At 40.8% G+C, this 22,640-nt stretch overlaps 2 protein-coding genes across 3 annotated transcripts in view; both read left to right on the forward strand.

Moving 5' to 3' along the window:
• Positions 1-24: 24 nt before the first annotated feature.
• On the forward strand, positions 25-9,955 carry armc1 (armadillo repeat containing 1). Of its 2 annotated transcripts, none has more exons than XM_061965373.2 (7): positions 25-268; positions 4,803-5,009; positions 7,160-7,251; positions 7,388-7,580; positions 7,652-7,768; positions 7,921-7,995; positions 9,089-9,955. In XM_061965373.2, exons 2-7 carry the CDS (start codon positions 4,848-4,850, stop codon positions 9,284-9,286), a joined length of 837 nt encoding a protein of 278 aa, XP_061821357.1. In that variant the 5' UTR covers positions 25-268; positions 4,803-4,847; the 3' UTR covers positions 9,287-9,955. The 2 variants fall into 2 exon arrangements, with proteins under 2 accessions (XP_061821357.1, XP_061821355.1); XM_061965371.2 differs by having other exon boundaries at positions 28-268; positions 4,800-5,009.
• A 1,912-nt stretch (positions 9,956-11,867) lies between these two features.
• Positions 11,868-22,640, forward strand: part of lama1 (laminin, alpha 1) — a 33,879-nt gene continuing 23,106 nt past the window's right edge. The window contains exons 1-7 of the mRNA XM_061964629.1: positions 11,868-11,922; positions 16,015-16,185; positions 19,069-19,181; positions 21,663-21,714; positions 21,984-22,174; positions 22,253-22,432; positions 22,505-22,594. Coding sequence (XP_061820613.1) covers positions 11,868-11,922; positions 16,015-16,185; positions 19,069-19,181; positions 21,663-21,714; positions 21,984-22,174; positions 22,253-22,432; positions 22,505-22,594 — 852 coding nt within the window. The remainder of the gene's footprint in view (positions 11,923-16,014; positions 16,186-19,068; positions 19,182-21,662; positions 21,715-21,983; positions 22,175-22,252; positions 22,433-22,504; positions 22,595-22,640) is intronic.

Here is a 22,640-nt window from a genome sequence, read left to right on the forward strand (position 1 = left end):
GGACGAGAGTGAAACAGGTTCATCTGTAAAGCGGCGAGTCCGAATAGCTAAAACAAACCGAACGTGCCACAAAACACAAACAGTATGCACAGCTGCTAGCTTAAACGGGCATTGTCGAGAAAGGCGCAGGCCCTCAGCGTTAATGAAATTAGATTATTAGGGGCTGCTTTTAAACTGGCACGCTGTCTGCCGGCACGCCATTATTGCGTCTTGTGTAACTGAGCTTTCCAACTGTTGTCTCATGGTTTCGCCGAAAACTGACTGAAAGGTAAGTTGAAGTGTGAAACAGTGTTAGCTAGCTTAGCTTAGTCACCGAGTCGTTTCTTGTCTTTTTCCACAGGGGCGAGCTTTGAGGTGAGGCTGGGGGTCGTAGCAAAACAAACACAATGTGTATTTAACTGGTCACACAAGCGAATATCCACATTTTAAAGTGCCCGTTTGCAACATGGGACATACTTTTTGGGAATGTGTCAAGTACTACATAATAAGCTATGTTATACAAAGCGTCGATATTGATTTGAGCCTCTTTTGAATGTTGTTAATGATAAATAGGTCAACCATTTAATCTTCTTTTGTGGTTTAATTCCTACTGTAATTCCCCGAGGTCCTGAATTAAACAACATTTTCTTACCTTAAATACAGCAGACATTGCAATGGTTCTCAAAGTGTTAAAAGGGAATTGCACTTTTTTTACATGTTGCCTATAATTCAAAATCCCTATGTGAGACAAGCACAAATCTATTTGTCTTTTTTTATGCATTCCAACTAGTAAATAAACGCTGGCAAAAGTCAGCTAACAATGGTGCCTATGGGAGTCGCTCTATTTCTATAAAGCGATGTAAAAAAAAAATAAAAAAAATACAATCACCTCCATCAAGGTTTTATATACATACTATGAGTATATATGTAATGTAGTAACAGGCACATTCACAACAACTTGTAATATTTACGTCCTTCATTCATTCTAAGCATCCGGTGGCACTTTAATTTCACAAACGCATCACATTTGCTTTTCCCTTCAACAACAACTCAAGGCAGACTTAAAGAGAGGCAAGAAACATAATAAAACAATCACTTACTGTACAACGTCTGCTCTCACTGGGATGACGACTGAGGGGATGTTCATATCTTGCCGTTTAGATGAAGAATTAATCATAATTGTCGCAAGGAATAAAATAAAAGGTGGGTGCATACTAGCGTCTTTTATTGTCTTTCTCTCCATATCAGGGTCTAAGTTGGCTGTCAAAGTTGATCAACTTCTTGGTTTATGTTCACACCATTCTACTATCCAGATGAGGGGCATGATTTATAATCTATAATTGCCTTTCACAAAGTCTCAGACGATATATCAGCTCACTGGCTCATGATGTCTACATAGCAGTATAAACTAGTTACCTCTCTGTTATCAATGTGCCACTAAAAGTAGGTGCTTAAAGTTAGCGTTAATATTAACTATTGTTAAGACTTGATTAATACTCTGGTCACAAGACGTAAATGGAGTGTGTTGCTGGTGCTTTTTGGATGTGTTTTAGTGGGTTTTATGGCGCAGTAGACTCAATGACATTATTGGGGCTGTATAGCTCGGTTGGTAGAGCGGCCGTGCCAGCAACTTGAGGGTTGCAGGTTCGATCCCCGCTTCCGCCCTCCTAGTCACTGCCGTTGTGTCCTTGGGCAAGACACTTTACCCACTTGCTCCCAGGGCCACCCACACTGGTTTAAATGTAACTTAGATATTGGGTTTCACAATGTAAAGCGCTTTGAGTCACTTGAAAAAAATGAATTCTATAAATATAATTCACTTCACTTGCTCCCATTAGCTTCATTGTTATTTACGAGTTACAAACCCTGTTTCCATATGAGTTGGGAAATTGTGTTAGATGTAAATATAAACGGAATACAATGATTTGCAAATCATTTTCAACCGATATTCAGTTGAATATGCTACAAAGACAACATATTTGATGTTCAAACTGATAAACATTTTTTTTTGCAAATAATCATTAACTTTAGAATTTGATGCCAGCAACATGTGACAAAGAAGTTGGTAAAGGTGGCAATAAATACTGATAAAGTTGAGGAATGCTCATCAAACACTTATTTGGAACATCCGACAGGTGAACAGGCAAATTGGGAACAGGTGGGTGCCATGATTGGGTATAAAAGTAGATTCCATGAAATGCTCAGTCATTCACAAACAAGGATGGGGCGAGGGTCACCACTTTGTCAACAAATGTGTGAGCAAATTGTTGAACAGTTTAAGAAAAACCTTTCTCAACCAGCTATTGCAAGGAATTTAGGGATTTCACCATCTACGGTCCGTAATATCATCAAAGGGTTCAGAGAATCTGGAGAAACCACTGCACGTAAGCAGCTAAGCCCGTGACCTTCGATCCCTCAGGCTGTACTGCATCAACAAGCGACATCAGTGTGTAAAGGATATCACCACATGGGCTCAGGAACACTTCAGAAACCCACTGTCAGTAACTACAGTTGGTCGTTACATCTGTAAGTGCAAGTTAAAACTCTCCTAAGCAAGGCGAAAATAGTTTATTAACAACACCCAGAAACGCAGTCGGCTTCGCTGTGCCTGAGCTCATCTAAGATGGACTGATACAAAGAGGAATAGTGTTCTGTGGTCTGACGAGTCCACATTTCAAATTGTTTTTGGAAACTGTGGACGTCGTGTCCTCCTGACCAAAGAGGAAAAGAACCATCCGGATTGTTATAGGCGCAAAGTTGAAAAGCCAGCATCTGTGATGGTATGGGGGTGTATTAGTGCCCAAGACATGGGTAACTTACACATCTGTGAAGGCGCCATTAATGCTGAACGGTACATACAGGTTTTGGAGCAACATATGTTGCCATCCAAGCAACGTTACCATGGACGCCCCTGCTTATTTCAGCAAGACAATGCCAAGCCGCGTGTTACATCAACGTGGCTTCATAGTAAAAGAGTGCGGGTACTAGACTGGCCTGCCTGTAGTCCAGACCTGTCTCCCATTGAAAATGTGTGGCGCATTATGAAGCCTAAAATACCACAACGGAGACCCCCGGACTGTTGAACAACTTAAGCTGTACATCAAGCAAGAATGGGAAAGAATTCCACCTGAGAAGCTTAAAAAATGTGTCTCCTCATATCCCAAACGTTTACTGAGTGTTGTTAAAAGGAAAGGCCATGTAACACAGTGGTGAACATGCCCTTTCCCAACAGCTTTGGCACGTGTTGCAGCCATGAAATTCTAAGTTAATTATTATTTGAAAAAAAAAAAAAAGTTTATGAGTTTGAACATCAAATATCTTGTCTTTGTAGTGTATTCAATTGAATATGGGTTGAAAAGGATTTGCAAATCATTGTATTCTGTTTATATTTACATCTAACACAATTTCCCAACTCATATGGAAACGGGGTTTGTACAATGCATAAAAAAATGTGTTCATCTCTCTCATAAGGATTGTGAATTATGGGCAAAAAAGTGCAGTTTCCCTTTAAACACCAAGTCCCACCTCAAAAGTGCACCACGCCACTGCATACCTTACATCACAAGGGTGTGAAAACCGTTTTCATAGAGGGTCACATCTTAGTTATAGCTGCCCTCAGAGGGCGGTCTCTAACAGTGAATAATATGTGAATATAAATTGCTTCTGCATTTGATTCTATTTTTTTCCCCGTACGCTGTAAAAGTGTGTGGATTAGCTCAGTCACCAGAATTTGACCGTTAAATTTACCGTGTTTTTTCACAACATTTTACTGTAAATGGAAACAAAGTTCCAATGTTCTTACAGTAACATTCTGTCAACTGAGCTGCCAGGTTTTTTTTACTGTGAAATCTACAGAGGTTGTTTTTACAGCATATTACGGTAAATTGGAAAATAGTTCCACTGTTTTTTCAAGGTAAAATTCTGGCTACTGAGCCGCCATTTTTTTACAGTAAAAAAAAAACTGTGGTGCTGCTTTTCCATTTACAGTAATATACTATACTGTATAACAACAACCGTAGATTTTATGGTAAAACAGTTTTTTTTTTTACAGTAAACAACAATTGTACAATTTTCCCATTTACAATAATATGCTGTAAAAACAACCATAGATTTTGCGATAAAAAACTGGTAACTCAGTTGCCAGAATTTTACCCTAAAAAAACTATTTTCCCCATTTACAGGAATATGCTGAAAAAACTTTTACCAAATTTTGCCGTAAAATCTATTGTCATTTTTACAGTGTACCATTTGATGGATAACTTGCTTTGAAATCATAAGTCAAGCAGATATTTAAGATTCTGTTTTGCTTTTTTAACAAAACATTTTTTGGAGTGTAGGATAATATAATATTTGTTGCATTGTTAGATAATGCAGTTTAAAAGATTTGCAACTGCGTGCATTTTTTCTGTGAAAAATAGGAAGTAAGGGAAAAAAAGTACTTAATTGACGCATATTATTTCCAGGCTTTTGCAGGCCATAATAAATGATGTGGCGGGCCAGATCTCGCCCCGGGGCCTTGAGTTTGACCCCTGTGCTTTATAATATGTGACTTGTATGCACTAAGTAATTTGCTCGGGGCGTTTGCCTTTTATTTAAATACATTTCAGCAAATGTTTGGTTAGTACACTTTTATCTGTATAGTTACTTCATATGTATATGTTTAACATCATGTAGTTTTAAAAATATAAATATATATACTGTGTTTTATTAGATGGCATGTGTGTACCACCAGTGGTACTCGTGCTCAGTTTGAGGATTGGTGTATTAGTGTTTGATAAGCTCCATCAGTTATGACCCATATTTGCATCATCATTACCCAGCAGGGTGGAGGCTGTTTGGATGTGTAAGGCTCTAAGACGAGAGGCACCATGAGTGCGGAGTTGGATGCACTGACGGTGGTCAACCAGCTGCGAGATCTTGCCGCAGACCCCCTCAACCGCAGAGCCATAGTTGAAGATCAGGGCTGTCTGCCAGGTCTCATCCTTTTCCTGGACCACCCGAACCCCCAGGTGGTCTACTCGGCACTGTTGGTAAGTTGTCCTTTTGTTTATATTCACAGGTACAGTTGTCCATTGTCACATCGCACTGATTTTTTTACTTACAGGGGTCGAATTTAACCGCGGCAATTTCCGCGACCGCCCTCGTCATTTGCCATAATGCCCTAAAAAACTGACCTACATCGGCGGCAAGAACATGCCGTGACCGCCCTTGACTTTTTACTTGTTAATGGACTAGGGATGTAATGGTAAACGGTATAATGATCATTTGCGATAAAATTCCAGACGGTTAGTAATACTGTCTAATTTTTTAATTACCGAAAAAATGTCATTTATTAATGCATTTTGGGCAACACGAAGTCAGGCGCAAGCGCGCTAGCGTCCTTTGATTTGATAATCATGACGGACGAACTACATAGGCTTTGCCCCGAAGATTTCCCCTCGGAGTAAACCGAGCCAAGCGCTTGTTTTAACGGCATTTTCCCTTGCTTCCCGGCGTGTGTTTAAGAGCGCGCTGCTGTTAGAAGGCGAAAGGTGTGGACAATATTGGAGACAGACGCACTTGTCCCCACACTAAAAGTATACAGCAAAGGAGGTGTGTGTGTGTGTGTGTGTGTGTGTGTGTGTGTGTGTGTGTGTGTGTGTGTGTGTGTGTGTGTGTGTGTGTGTGTGTGTGTGTGTGTGTGTGTGTGTGTGTGTGTGTGTGTGTGTGTGTGTGTGTGTGTGTGTGTGTGTGTGTGTGTGGCATTAAGTGTCTTATGTATCAACTGTTGTCTGAAAGAAAGGTGTAAACACAGAGCCACAGCATGCACCTCCTCATGCTTATGTAACACTTCAACTTTTAGGCTATGTTCACACCTTTTTTGCCCATGTGTGACATGTATCTGATCTTTTCATGTCAATGTGATCAGTACAATTCAGATTTTTTTTCAAATTCAACCAAGACCTCTTTCGTATGTGGCTATTTTAGTCTGATGTGGAGCTGATACAACTGCAGTCTGAAAGATTGGGTCGTGCTCATCAAAAAGAGACAAACTTCATAATTCTCTGCCAAAGTAGACGGTCACAAAAATGAATAGTTGACGAATCAGCAAAAAGAAGATATTTTAGAACTAACGTCAATGTTCCACCACTCCTGGCTCCAATTGCTTGCCCACACTCTTTTTGGGACAGACGTGGAAGCAAATGCCCCACAAACCGTGAGAGCCAAAGTGATTGCCCTTTTTCCCTCCAAAATCTTATGCGCAAAATAATTTGGTTTAGAAAACGTTGACTCCGGTTGCACAAAATCCTTGAAACTGCCACAAATGTGCCATAAACACTGCGGCGCATGCTGCAGCATATATTACGTCATGACAACATGTGCACATCCGTGTCACTTCAGGGTCCCATTCCATTTACATTAAAAATCACTTTTTTGTTGTAATTAGATTGTCTACATCACGGGTGTCGAACTCGTTTTTTCTGTGAGGGCATGGCAGCTATGGCTGCCCCTCAAAGGGACGCTTGTAACAGTAAATATGATGTCTATGAATGTTCTCATTCATTCAGGTCATTGTCATCTCAGGACATTCAGTTAATCGCAACTGGACTAAATCTGACCTATCTAAGTCTGTGAGCACAAACTGACGAAGCCTACTCTGATGAGCGCCGAGAGGTCCTCTAAGACAAACAGTCCAGTTGCGATCGACTGAATGCCCTGAAAAGTAAATATATTTATTACACAATTGCTAATGTATTTATCATATTTTTTTACTAAGAAATTGATGGATAATTTGCTTCAAAAAGGGACATGCGGTAGAAAATGAATGAATGGATATTAAGTCATGTTGACAAGCAAATATTTAGGGATTTTAGATTTATTTATTTTTTAAATCTTGGAATATGTTGTTACATATTCAGTCACTCAATCAAAGTTTATTTATATAGCCTTTAAGTGATTCACAAACCACAACGACATCCTCAGATTGGATCCCACATACGGGCAAAAAAAAACCTCAACCCAATGGGTACAATAAGCCAAGCCTCGTTTGACACTTGTGATCTACATAAACAGATTGGTTTTACAAAAAAAATCCCAATTCGGTATCATGTATTGCAGTGTGAACGTACTGTAGCTTGAGAATCTGCAAAAGAGTCTAACTTGACTTTTGTCTTGTCGTGATGTGTTTGTGTGTGTGTAGGCCGTGCGTTACCTAGCAGAATGTCGAGCCAACAGGGAGAAGATGAAGAGCGAGTTGGGCATGATGCTGAGCTTGCAGAATGTCATGCAGAAGCAAGTCATTGCCATCACCACCACTCTCTCTCACACACGCGCACACACACACACAGTCTACATACAGTTAAATACAACAAAACCGTAATATAATCTTTATTTTTGTCATTAATGTTGACTCTGCATCTGTCCTAAGGAGTACGTCCCCTGGAGAAACCAAACTCTTGGCTTCAGAGATCTATGAGATCTTGCAGTCGGCCGGTAAAGAAGAGGCGGAACAAGCGGAAGCAGCCGCCGCCTCCTGCCGACGTAAAGCTCAGTTCTTCCTGGGCTCTAACAACAAGAGGGCCAAGACTGTGGTGCTGCACATCGACGGACTGGACGACTCGGTAGGAAATGTTTAACTGTCCGCTAAAAACATTTGAAGCAGGTAATTTACGTGTTACGATATCAAACTCAGACTCGCAGAAGCCTGTGTGAGGAGGCTTTGTTGAAAATCAGAGGAGTGATCAGCTTCACCTTCCAGATGGCCGTCAAGAGATGTGTTGTGAGGATCCGCTCCGACCTTAAAGCTGACGTAAGCACCATCCCAGCTAAGAGCAAAACTGAACAAACCGTTTTTTTATAATGTTTTCTGACAATGTTTTTGATTTATTATACTGTTGCCCCTGTAGACATTTTAACCACGTGTGTGTGTGCGTGCATGTGTGTGTGTTCTCTCTCTGATAGGCGTTGGGCACAGCAATCAACTCCACTAAAGTGATGACAGCTCAACAGGTGGTGAAGACAGACGATGGAGGAGAGGTGAGGACATGTGTAGACATAGACATTCTTTCTTATTTAATAGCATTAGAAAGTGTTTTTAAACTTTTGAGCAGTACTGTGTCATTTTTGTTCATACCCTGGCTGTCCAATGCTTCACTATAAATTATTTTAAATGTATTATAAATTAAATTTTTTGTATAAGTCTTTTTTAAGAAAGGAAAGTAAAGGTTAGGAATAGGTATTTTTTACATTTTATTCGATACTATTACAAAATTGATACTTTTGAAATGGTGCCAGTGCTTAAACAGTGCCCAAACCAGAACCTAAAATAGTTTTTAAAATATACAAATATATATTTTTGGGGGGTAAAAAGCCTATTTATTTTTACTGAATATTGAACATGCTAGTAAAATTCATTCGCATTTTAAAACCTACAACAATCATTGCAGCAAAACTCGCAGCAATATAAAAAAGACAATTTGCAAAAAAAACACAACTTGCCTGTGTTGTAATGTTGATGCTCATAATTCCGGGGTTTAATGGATGCACCTCGCTTGTCGTAAAGGTTAATTGTTGCATAATAAGGAAGTGCTAGCAGGCTGCTGTTGGCGTGTTAAGGTTGACAATAAAGTATGAAAAGAGCATCAGACTCTGTGTTTATGTACAAGTCCTTACTTGCACAAAAACACAATTGTGCACTTGTTGCAGGTTGCTATGTTTGCATTTAATTGGTACCATAATGTTCACCAACAGATACTTCCTTCAAAAAAAAAAAAAAAAAAAGATGTCATTTCCTGCCAGAGAATTTTAACTTCAGATTTTCATTATTTTTTCCATTTTGCTATTTCCAGTCAGAAAATATCCATTAAACAAATGTTCATGTGTTTCATTTAGCATAATGTATTAGCAAACTGTAACTTATATGGCCAGCAAGGTTCATTCCTGGCTCAGTAATCTTTTCTTAGTGTGTTTTGTCTTGTTTACGTGCAACCTACTGCTTGGTTTTCTCTCGAAAACAAAACATTTCTGTCAATCATCAAAATTATTTTCATGAAGTGTCCTATGTCATAAGATCATATTGTAATTGTACTTATTAATGGCTGAAATTACTCTTTCCACATCTCTGTCCCAGCTGATCATGCCATTCCAGGAGGACTGTGAAGGGGCGGCGGCCGTGGAGGAGAACATCGACATCCCCGACTACCTCCCAGAGGAGGAGAGTCCGTCCCAAGAGCCGGACAAGGCGGTGACACGTGTGGGCTCCGTCACCGACGGCATGGGCTGGCTCAACACGGCCGCCAACTTCCTGACTCGCTCCTTTTATTGGTGACACGTCACGGGCTTTACCTTTCCCACCACTTTGGACTCTGCCCCTCCCTCTTGCCTAACGCGCACACAGCGCCACCACATGTATGCAACAAGCGCTGCAGCGTGTGTGTATATATCGAGCGCAGAGACAGTATGCTAGGACTTTTCTCATCATTTTTTGTGCATGGTTTTTGGTTGCTTTCCCAATATTTATCTTTATTTTCTGATCAATTGATCATTTCCCCCATCTTACAGTTATTTTTGAGCATGCTCTCGTGCCAATCTTGCCTCATGGCTTGATCCCTTTTTTTCTGTGCCTTTTCTTTGGACATTTCATGGTAATTATTCTAATTTATTTATCATTGTAACTTCCAACTATTTAGAGAGCTCAGAACATGCCAGAGGGACGGCAACAGGATGATTGACAGCTTGGACTTGCAAGCTTCCAGGTCCAACCTGGTATACTAGCACCGAGCCTAGTTTATCCAGTAGTGTTCTAAAATGCTATCATACCAATGATAACTGTATATTTGTACATTGTGTCCGATCCGCCCAAAAAATAGTAATCTTGAAGGAAGCATTTTTGGCTCATTTTTACAATTACCTCCACAAAATGACATTTTTGTTGCAGTGACATCACAATTATTTGAACAGTGATATCCTGTCAACGTACAGTACATAATGAAGGTGGTGGTAGCAATAATATTTTTAACATTAGACTCAGTGACTAACACTTTTTAAACAAAATGTGTTGTTATGATCAGTGTTAAATCTAAGCATTTTATTCCGTAAAGTTGGAATACGTTTTTCTTATCAGTAGTCCTGGCTTATGACTCAGTCACCATGTTAACTTCCTCGTGTACAGACTTCAATGTAATATACTGTAACTGCTCATTCCCATGTGACTGAAATCATGATAAACGTCAACTTCAAATGTGTCTTTGTGCTTTTTTGTGCACTGTTAAAATACAACATAAAACTAACAATAGCAAATCAAGTGTGAAGTTGACAATATATATTTATTGTAAATTAAAAAGGTAATTAAACTTAACACAAAATTATGTCACAAGAATATAGTAAACTCCAATAGCCTCTCTTAGAAGCAGTTTCCTGATATTTAACCTGCTAAGGTTGTGCATGTATTTGTTCTTTCAAAATTCAATTTTTGCTCATATTTACCATTTTATTTTGCATTCTCCACACACCTGCAATCATCCTGTATACCTTTCTGACCAATTGGAGAAAAGAGCGGTGTCACGTGGGTTGTTTATTCGTTTGGGTGGGCTTGGTATTTTTAGGCATGGTTTTCAAACAACTACAGTACTAAAAGTAAAGTAACATATATATTCACAAATAAATATTACAAGTATGTTATGAATAATTTAAATGTAGTGTGGGTTTTGTTTCTCACAAAACGATGCTCTTGAATTATAGGATAAGCAACTTGCATGTCATCAACTTCAAAATATTACCACATTCTATGTCAGGTCTTCTCTAATCGTGGGTAGGGGAACATATGCTTTATCAGTGTCATGCTTTGAAAAGCTGTGGAAAAACATAACATGCTCATTGTAGCTATTAATGCTGACTTCCTTGTTTTGATTAAAATTAAAATCAACACATTGTTTAATTAATTTGTTTTGTAGGTTAAAATAATTTGAATATTAAAATGATTCAACAGCACTGCTGAGATTTAATTTTATTTTTACGTATACAATGGTTCAAGTCGGTCAAAAAATATTTATGGTTTAATTTTGTATTCATTTTCAGATGCACTTTAATATTTTCTGTTACAGACTAAAACAACGTTAAAGTTATCTGTTTTAAGTTAATTTCTTTGTTTTCTTTAATGTTAATAAGGATACAATGTTATGCAGAGGTGAACTTCTAACAATTTTATAGACAAATTATACTATTCATAGTCTCGGCGGCTAGTGGGGGTCACGAAAATGTTCAGTTTCAATTCAGTCTCAGTTTATTTTGAACCTGCATACTTAGACACGCCGTAAACGTGGAAGCGACTGGGTGTTGGATGTTGCTGTCACCACTAGAGGGTGCCCCTGTTCATTTCTTCCAAGTTAAGTGAGTTCCTTGCACGTTTCCTTCCCCCAGTCTTAAGAAGGGCAGGAAATTAAATTAGAATGGATTCGAGTCAACTTCAGTACCATGTTTTATTCCTTCCCTTATTATTATAATTATTATTGTTACTTTTGAAATCAACAGGAACATTAGGTGTAATTTATTCCATGTTTGTGAAGATTCTTGGATGTTTATATTTGTTAGGAAGAGACACACTAACAACATTGACCCCCCCGCCCCCGCTCCCCTTTATACCCTGAGTAAATGGTACAATCCTGCCCCTCCCCCCACCCCCCACCCCGCATTGAAGTGAATGAATGAACGAGAGCACAGCACAGACTCACATTGGGATGCCAGCAACGACTCTGCAGCAACACATTCTTCTACTTCACTTCCACTTTTAAGTCCAGTTAACGCTGCCTAAGCCCGACTGGGGGGCCACCGCACATTCCACCGCCTGCTTGTGCATCACATCACTCTTTAATTCCACTTCTTGTGTTGCTATACTGCACGCAAGAGGGGGGATGAAGTTGCTTCTGCTGTTGTTGCTGATGGAGCAAACTGCTTCCCAGCAAAGAGGTGAGACATACTTCATTATTATTAGCAGGCAAACTATAATGGGGGGCACTTTGGTTCACTTGCCAAAAGTCTAAAACCATTCAGTAGCAAGAGAAAGTGTATCAAAACTTTTGACTTGTAATAAATGTAACAATGGATGTTTCCATATAATGCTTGTGAAAATCAATAGACTAAATAGCCCAAACCTATATAGTAATCAAAACATATCATGTACACTATAGGTCAAAAGCTTAGACACACTGTATCATTAAATAGCAAAAAAATGTCCCAACATATATTTATGATTACCAGACGGTGAAAAAGCTTAAATGAGATTCTTATAGAGGTTCATTTTTGTCCTAATTACGTAGCTGATTCTTTTTCGCTTGATTTTTTTACATCAACTTATGTTGACAATTTAATTGAATAACAATGCAAATTCAGTTTGTTAAAATACAGTGTTTTAAAAGTCAGTGTATAAAATTTTATTGCAAAAAATTATGTGTAATTTTTTTTTTTAATTCGTCCATCCATCTATTTTCTACCGCTTGTTCCTTATGGGGTCGCGGGGGGTGCTGGAACCTATCCCAGCTGCACATGGGCAGAAGGCGGCGTACACCATGGACAAGTCGCCACCTCATTGCAGGGCCAACGAAGATAGACGTATGTCTTCAAAGCGCTCAATGGTCTCGCACCAGCTTACATTAAAGATCTCCTGGACCAACCCACCAGCTCCAGGCTTGGTCGTTGCCTTAGATCGGACAACCAGATGACACTGAAGGTCCCACGGTCAAACCTAGTGACAAAGGGAGACCGTGCTTTCTCAGTGATGGCACCTAGGCTATGGAATAAGCTCCCTCTGAATATTAAGTCCGCCACCACTCTGGACTCTTTTAGAGCACAGTTTAAAACTCACCTCTTTACCGCAGATGACTTTTGATGTATGTGTTCATTGTGAGTCTTAAATGTTTAGTTTAGATTCCTTTGTGTGTCTCAGTCTCTGTTTCTTTTTTGTTTTTTTGTTTCTCCACTCGGGCTGCGCCCTGGGTTGATGTAACAGTTGGTTGGGGGGCGCATAATAAATGAAAATAACATAACATAACATAACATAGACAGTTGCTTCAAAACTCACCTCATTGGCTGGTTCTGAGACAGGATCGATTGCTTCTTAAGTGGGTCTAAAGCTTTGAAGTAACAAATATTCCTGCACTGAATTGTGCAGCTGGGATAGGCTCCAACACCCCCCGTGACCCCGAAAGGAACAAGCGGTAGAAAATGGATGGATGGATATTCCTGCGCTGAATTTTTATACACTGATTTTTTACACTGAATTTCAACCAACTGATTATTGTTAAAGTTTTACTCATACATTTTTATTCAATGAAATTGTCAGCATTATTTGATGTTAACAAAAATCGTTTCGCAAAATTCAGATTGCAAAAAATTCCGTTACATACATTGTGTCCAAAAAAGCTTTCCTACAAAGACACACATTAACCTCCATATATTTTACTCAAGTTAAAGTTACAAGTGGCTTATAGATACTTTTGCTTCAAACCATGTTTTCAATAAAGCAACATTTTATAAATTATTGAAATATACTAAAACAAATGAATTATTCCGCCATCCTAGTTTACTCACCTGCTCCCAGTGCCACCCACACTGGTTTAAATGTAACTTAGATATTGGGTTTCACTATGTAAAAGCACTTTGAGTCACTAGAGAAAAGCGCTATATAAATATAATTCACTTCACTTCACAAATGCACTTATAAAAGGCAACAACATGATATGTAGGAGAGACTGATGTCCAAATTCACCCTGATTGAGACACAATTGAAATGTGGGTGGTTGATGAGCCTAATGTGTATCTCTTTGGGGTCACACAGGAATGCAGCTGTCTGTGGTTTTATGTTGGTTTATCTCTGTGTTTTTTAATTAAAATTTTTATTTGTATTTATTCATTCTTTTTTTTTTTCTTGTTGGGGGGGACACAGCATTTGATGCATTTTTTTGGCTATGTTTTGTCAATTATTGTGTCTAAAACTTAATAAAAAAATGTTTAAAAAATGCAACAACGGTACACTTATAGCACAATAGTTAGAAGAACATACATGCAATAGTTTCAATGTGTATTGTTTTTAAAAGTATTTGTATTTTAAACTTGAGTAAAAGAACAATAACATACTTTCAAACAGCACAAACACACACAAGAAAATGATTTGAATTGTCTGATGCATGCGAGGGAAGTGAAAGTAATTGTGACCGCGTTCTTGACCTGGAACACAACATTGCTGTTTAGTCTCTTTGAGATGCAACACATCGCTTCAAAAATGATAATAATACCCATAATCACTGATCACAGCCAATGGAGGGAATAGTTGGGTGTGTTTAATACAGAATATCCATGTTATGTGCAGTATGTGTATTGAAATCTGACTAATACATCATATGGTTATTGAACACCTTAAGGTGAACTGACTTGAAATTTCTCGCAAGGTTCAAACTTTAGGGTGTTTGTCGGAGGACTGTGCCCAAACACACAATTTGTGGCTTGCTGGGAAACACACAAAGTGTTTGTGTGTGTGTGATAATTAGTGTTAACAATCTCACTCCACCCCCGACACACACACATAAAAACAAAAGCAGACCCCCACTCCTGCCGTCCCCAAGGCTCCAGACTCCTCAATACATCTGTGTGTGTGTGCGTGTGTGTGTGTGTGTGTGTGTGTGTGTGTGTGTGTGTGTGTGTGTGTGTGTGTGTGTGTGTGTGTGTCTGTGTGTGTGACAGACCACCCAGATGCTATCACACCTTCACAGCTGTGCCCACAAAACACTGAAAGTGTTGTCTGTCTTTCAATTACATTCTGCACTTTAATCAAGAGTGGAGGTTGGAAAGATCCTTGAAGATAGACATGAAACAATGAGGACATGTCAAGGTAAATGACATTCTATGGTGCTCTGTGGTTAAAATGCTCTGAAAGACAGACTAGCATACTTGTAATAAAGATGTCCTAAAAGTTGTATAATTATCAGACAAATACTCAATGAGTTATGGAAAATTAGTTCGGTGTCCCTGTAAAGACGTTTTGCTTGATGGCGGCCATGTTTTTTCAACTACATTTAACCTAGCATTTATTTGTGTTGTGTAGTAGCAGGTAACAATTACCAGGTAAATTTATAAACCGCAGTAAAAATCCTGATGGTTAGTATTACTGTTTCCAATTTTGATTATCCTACAATCGTGATTAATGACCACAAGTGCTGTGTATTTTGTACAGAAATAGCTACCACGCTAATTGTTAGCTAGCTTAGATGCTAGCAGAAATACAAGACCCATTATCGTTGGTGAAAATATTTCAAAGTGTGTGTAAAGTGCTTTTTGTGAGCATTCAACAATACCGTGATAATAATGATATCCGTGATAATTTTGGTTACAATCACCGTGATATGACATGTTTATATTTATAGTGTGTGTGTGTGTGTGTGTGTGTGTGTGTGTGTGTGTGTGTGTGTGTGTGTGTAGCCTACCTTTCATACAAAACCATTTGCCTTTAAAATGTCACATGTAGATCATATTATGACCACAGGGAGAACAAGCAAGAAAACTGAATGAATAAATGATGAAATGCAAAAAAAAAAGATGAATGGAAATAGTTGAAGGCAGCACGGTGAAACAGGGGTTAGTGCATGTGTCTCACAATACAAAGGTCCTAAGTAGTCCTGGGTTCAATCCCGGGCTCGGGATCTTTCTGTGTGGAGTTTGCATGTTCTCCCCGTGACTGCGTGGGTTCCCTCAGGGTACTCCGGCTTCCTCCCACTGCCAAAAACATGCACCTGGGGATAGGTTGATTGGCAAAACACTAAATTGGCCCTAGTGTGTGAATGTGAGTGTGAATGTTGTCTGTCTATCTGTGTTGGCCCTGTGATGAGGTGGCGACTTGTCCAGGGTGTACCCCGCCTTCTGCCTGAATGCAGCTGAGATAGGCTCCAGCACCCCCCGCGAACCCAAAAGGGACAAGCGGTTGAAAAATGGATGGATGGATGGAAATAGTTGAGGCAGAGCTACGCTATCTAGCTCAAAGATGGTAACTGCTAGTTCCTTGTCATTCAGGTTTGTTCCCAGCCATTTTGAACCTGGCCAGCAATGCAGACATCTCAAGCAACGCCACATGTGGAGACCCCGAACCACAAGTTTACTGCAAACTAGTGGAACACGTTCCGGGAAGATTAATCAAGAACCCTCACTGTCCAAAATGTGACGCCAACTCCATTCTGTCCAAAGGTACGTCAAAAGCTAGAACTGTACGGTACTAGGGATGTGTAAGTCGTGAATGAGTCGTTCAAAACTCTCCGTTTACTCGTTTACTTACCGCGAGCTGTATTTAAAGGGGAATTTGTGTAACTGTCAGCTCACAAAACAAACAATTTACTCATTTTACTGACTCACAAGTTTTCAGAAACTTGAGTTTCCCTGACATACATTTGAACCCATACAGTACCAATTCCCGGTACTTGAGTATTCATACCGGTACTCAGTGGTACCAATTTTCTGTATTTTTGTGTGTGTTAATAAATATTAATTGCTTTTGATAATAAAATCAAAATTTGTATTGCACCATTTAAAAATGAGCTGAGTATTATAACTGCTATCCAGTTGTTATATGTTGTTGTATTATCCTGTTTCTGGGTCTCATTTGCAATGACATAAATTTGCAATTACAGTTGCAAGTCCAAGACGTTAGGTGGCAGTATTGTATAGTTTATGGTGTGTTGTTTATTTTTTTGTTGCGTCCTTAAAAGTGTTAATACTGTCAGTATTGTACTTATTGTGACGCTCGGTTTGCATGACAGCGAGAATTTGTCGTGTTCCCAAGATGCAGAAAGCTGACGTGCAGGTAAAAAGGTATTTAATGGCTCAGATAAACAAAAACGAATGCCACTAGGAAGGGCCCCAAAACATAGGGAAGGCTATGCAAAACCAAACTAAACCGATCAGGGTATAAACAAAACAGAGTGCTGGAGAACAGCAAAAACTCACAAGTGAAAACATGCAGCAGCGTCCACAATGTATGAACATACAGTACATGACAAAGTTCCGACAAAGGCTGGCAGCAAAGTAGAGATGCGCGGATAGGCAATTATTTCATCCGCAACCGCATCAGAAAGTCGTCAACCATCCGCAATCCACCCGATCTAACATTTGATTAGAACCGCATCCGCCCGCACCCGCCCGTTGTTATATATCTAATATAGACGATGCAAGGCATTAGTGAGGTTATAAAGCTTTTGCCTGTTAAAGAAAGGAGACTGATCCAATGCAGCACAGACATTCGCGTGCCACGCTGTCACGACCCAGACGCACACCAGTGCGCAATCATATGGGAGCCGTGCTGAGCGCACCTCCAAGCGCGTCTCGCTGCCGGCGACGGCCGGGTATATGGGCCCGACGCTCCAGCGCCATCCATTTTCAGGGCTAGTTGATTCGGCAGGTGGGTTGGTACACACTCCTTAGCGGGTTCCGACTTCCATGGCCACCGTCCTAGCTGCTGTCTATATCAACCAGGGTGAGCCCCACCCCTTTCGTGAGCGCACTGCGCGCGGAGTGACCCCTGTTACGCGCCCCCGGCAACAGGGGTGGCGGGCAGGTAAGCTGCGTGGGCGGAGCGAGCGGAGTGACCCCTGTTACGAGCCCCCGGCCACGGGGGTGGCGGGCAGGTAAGCTGCTTACCTGCTGCGCGTGACGCCGGCCGCGGCGAAGGCGGACGAGGCGGGGTGTCGGTGCGGTGGGCGCGGTGGTGACCCTGGACGTGCGTCGGGCCCTTCTCGCGGATCGCCTCAGCTACGGCTCCCGGTGGGGCCCTCTCGGGGGAAGGGGCCTCGGTCCCGGACCCCGGCGAGGCGTCCCTTCTCCGCTCCGTAAAAGTGTCCATCTCTTTTCTTTTTTTTTCTTCTGTTGTGGCATATGCAGCAGGTGCCTGCTCGTTTTTCGTATGTGGGTAACAACATTTAACTATGTATATATATTTACCAATTGGTTTAACTGCCACCCGCCTGAATCTATTTAAAATCAAATTGTTTTTTATTTCAACCACCCGACCCGACCTGACCCGACCCGCCGATAAAATCTAATTTTTTTAAATTTCATCCGCCCGATCCGCGGATAATCCGCGGACTCCGCGGTTGTGCCCGCAAACCGCGCATCTCTACAGCAAAGTCTCAATTTACAAAATGAAAAGCGTTGCGAGGAGAAGACGCTCAGAGGCGAAAGTGAAGCTGCTTGCAGGAACACACAAACAAAACAGAAAGAACGACCAAAATAAGAGCACTAAACCAGAACTAAGACACTAAACACTACCAACAAATCAACAAACTCAATACAAGGCATGATCTGATGTGACGGATCATGACACTTATTACGCACCCGCTGTTTGATTGTAATGGGATTCTTAGTTGTAATTTTCATTAACAAATTTTGAAGTATTGAAATCGCCATGTAAAATCGCTAATGCTAATCAGTAGCATGTCAATAGCAATGCCAATGTATATTAGCATCAAGCTAGCGCATTTTTGGAATAGTGAAGCCTTACTTAACTTACGTTGGAGTGTTTTTTTTTATTCAATCTCTTTGTTGGCATTGAACATTGCAACTTTACTACCTACACTAATGCTGGGTTGAGCCTGTTGGGTCATATTTAAGGGTTATTTCTAAGGTTAGTTTTTTGTGACAGCTCTGGGATGTTGCCCATCCCCCAAAATCAAGTACCGGTAACAATCCAGAAAGAAAGTACAATTACAGTGACCCAGCAGCAGCAGATTTTAGAGTGTAGAGGTAGTTTGGCTATGTCTGCTCTCAGTGCTGCTGGAGTGATCAACAAGTGCAAAGAGTACCAGGTACCGTAGCATGACACTATTAGATTTTACCTGAACTGGTGCCTGGTAGGTATTCAATCAGTGCCAAAAAGCTACCGGATTCGGCCTACATCCCTACTCACGGGTGCTCGACGAAGACTCAGGTCCGAGTGTGACTTGTTGTGCTTTGTGACGGCGACTCAAGTGATTCTAGTACCCGATTAAGTGACTGACTCATAAGAAATCGAGTCTGTAAAAGGAATCAAGTTTCCCATATTCTGACAATGCTAACTCACGCTGATGCTACATTGACCAGAGCGCCATCCCATCACCAACGCTATCGATGGAACCAATCGTTGGTGGCAAAGTCCCAGCATCAAGAATGGACGCCAGTTTCATTGGGTCACCATTACGCTGGATTTGAAACAGGTGACGTCAACAACCACAAGCTGGGCCATACTTGCCAACCCTCCCGGATTTTTCGGGAGACACCCGAAATTCAGCGCCTCTCCCGAAAACCTCCCGGGACAAATATTCTCCCGAAAATCTCCCGATTTTCAGCCGGAGCTGGAGGCCACGCCCCCTCCAGCTCCATGCGGACCTGAGTGAGGACAGCCTTTTTTCACGACGGGAGGACAACAGGGTGACAAGAACTAAATCATCCAGACTAGATAGAAATTGTATTATTATGTTTATGTTACCTAAAAATAAATATATTTATTAATAAAAAAAATAAAAAAACGAAATAAATTTTTACTATATTTTGCTAAAAAACATAAAAATTAATTGTATTTTTATTTGTATTTTTTCTGACTCCTTATTACATCCAGCCATAGAATTATACATTAAAATAAACATATTTGAAATAATTAATTTTAAATTATCATAATAATTCATTTAAAATTACCATATTTAATTATTAAAATAATTGCTTGTTTATCAACAACTTTAGCATTTTATTCATTACATTTTGAAGCTCTCAGAAGCCAAGTTATGTTATATTCCTTAATATTTATTTATGCAAGTTTGAATGATCAATTATCCAAACACAGTTTTGTTTGCATATTTTCAGGATATATATATATATATATATATACAGTGGGGCAAAAAAGTATTTAGTCAGCCACCAATTGTGCAAGTTCTCCCACTAAAAATGATGACAGAGGTCTGTAACTTTCATCATAGGTACACTTCAACTGTGAGAGACAGAATGTGAAAAAAAAATCCAGGAATTCACATTGTAGGATTTTTAAGGAATTTATTTGTAAATTATGGTGGAAAATAAGTATTTGGTCAATAACAAAAATTCAACTCAATACTTTGTAATATAACCTTTGTTGGCAATAACAGAGGTCAAACGATTACTATAGGTCTTTACCAGGTTTGCACACACAGTAGCTGGTATTTTGGCCCATTCCTCCATGCAGATCTTCTCGAGAGCAGTGATGTTTTGGGGCTGTCGCCGAGCAACACAGACTTTCAACTCCCTCCACAGATTTTCTATGGGGTTGAGGTCTGGAGACTGGCTAGGCCACTCCAGGACTTTCAAATGCTTCTTACGGAGCCACTCCTTCGTTGCTCGGGCGGTGTGTTTGGGATCATTGTCATGCTGGAAGACCCAGCCATGTTTCATCTTCAAAGCTCTCACTGATGGAAGGAGGTTTTGGCTCAAAATCTCACGATACATGGCCCCATTCATTCTTTTCTTAACACGGATCAGTCGGCCTGTCCCCTTAGCAGAAAAACAGCCCCAAAGCATGATGTTTCCACCTCCATGCTTTACAGTAGGTATGGTGTTCTTGGGATGCAACTCAGTATTCTTCTTCCTCCAAACACGACGAGTTGAGTTTATACCAAAAAGTTCTATTTTGGTTTCATCTGACCACATGACATTCTCCCAATCTTTGCTGTATCATCCATGTGCTCTCTGGCAAACTTCAGACGGGCCTGGACATGCACTGGCTTAAGCAGGGGGACACGTCTGGCACTGCAGGATTTGATTCCCTGTCGGCGTAGTGTGTTACTGATGGTAACCTTTGTTACTTTGGTCCCAGCTCTCTGCAGGTCATTCACCAGGTCCCCCCCGTGTGGTTCTGGGATTTTTGCTCACCGTTCTCATGATCATTTTGACCCCACGGGATGAGATCTTGCGTGGAGCCCCAGATCGAGGGAGATTATCAGTGGTCTTGTACGTCTTCCATTTTCTGATAATTGCTCCCACAGTTGATTTTTTTCACACCAAGCTGCTTGCCTATTGTAGATTCACTCTTCACAGTCTGGTGCAGGTCTACAATTCTTTTCCTGGTGTCCTTCGACAGCTCTTTGGTCTTGGCCATAGTGGAGTTTGGAGTCTGACTGTTTGAGGCTGTGGACAGGTGTCTTTTATACAGATAATGAGTTCAAACAGGTGCCATTAATACAGGTAACAAGTGGAGGACAGAAGAGCTTCTTAAAGAAGAAGTTACAGGTCTGTGAGAGCCAGAGATCTTCCTTGTTTGAAGTGACCAAATACTTATTTTCCGCCATAATTTACAAATAAATTCTTTAAAATTCCTACAATGTGAATTCCTGGATTTTTTTTTCACATTCTGTCTCTCACAGTTGAAGTGTACCTATGATGAAAATGACAGACCTCTGTCATCATTTTAAGTGGGAGAACTTGCACAATCGGTGGCTGACTAAATACTTTTTTGCCCCACTGTATATATATATATATATATGAAATACTTGACTTGGTGAATTCTAGCTGTCAATATACTCCTCCCCTCTTAACCACGCCCTGCCCCACCCCCGACCACGCCCCCACCCCCCACCTCCCGAAATCGGAGGTCTCAAGGTTGGCAAGTATGAGCTGGGCTAACATGTTAGCTCTGAAGGAAGCCATGTTTTTTTAACGAGTTGTCTGTGCAGATTTTTCAAGTGGCTTACATCATCATTAAGTCGGCCAACTCTCCTCGACCAGGTCAGTGTGTCACATGGTGGATTATTGATTGATTGTATTTATGAAGATAACAAGTTGATTGCAAACAACAGTACAGCCAGTGTAACTTGCATGAGTTTCACGCAGCAACATTTTAAAGTGCATGCAGAGGTACATGTAGGTAAAGCTGAACACTCATGTAGAGTACTTTTTTTTTTTACAACTACAGCAACAGCTGTTAATGTTTTAGAGCTACTAAGTGGAGATCACGCTTTTGTATATGCAGCTAATTTGCGAATCCGTCCGTTTAGGCAATTGGATTCTGGAGCGGTCTCTGGACGGCGTGACATTTGACCCATGGCAGTTTTACGCCATCAGCGACTCCGAATGTCTGTCACGTTACAACATCGCGCCAAGACTCGGCCCTCCGACCTACAAAGGAGACACGGAGGTGATCTGCACGTCGTACTACTCCCGGCTGGAGCCTCTGGAGCATGGCGAGGTGAAAATGCCGACTAGCTTTTATTTTGACCTTTGACCTGACTAGTATTTGAACTTTGATCCCCTCTTATTTTCTCAGATTCACACGTCGCTGATTAACAGTCGACCCGGAGCGGACGATTTGACCCCAGAACTCTTGAACTTCACCTCGGCTCGTTTCATCAGACTTCGCTTGCAGCGAATCAGGACGCTGAACGCTGACCTGATGACGCTGAGCGTGCGAGACCCGCGGGAAGTCGACCCCATTGTGACCCGTCGGGTATGACCGGCAGCCATGTTTGGTCACGTGATTCCCATTGCTGGTTTGTGAAAGCAAGTGTGTTCTTTTCAGTATTATTACTCCATCAAAGACATCTCTGTGGGCGGGATGTGTATCTGCTATGGACACGCTCAAAGCTGTCCCCTAGACCCTGTTACTAAGGTAACGCCACACTCTCATCCATACCTGTTCACACCACGTACACCTC

This window comes from Nerophis lumbriciformis, linkage group LG07 (genome assembly GCF_033978685.3).
Source record: "Nerophis lumbriciformis linkage group LG07, RoL_Nlum_v2.1, whole genome shotgun sequence".
Lineage (NCBI taxonomy): Eukaryota > Metazoa > Chordata > Actinopteri > Syngnathiformes > Syngnathidae > Nerophis > Nerophis lumbriciformis.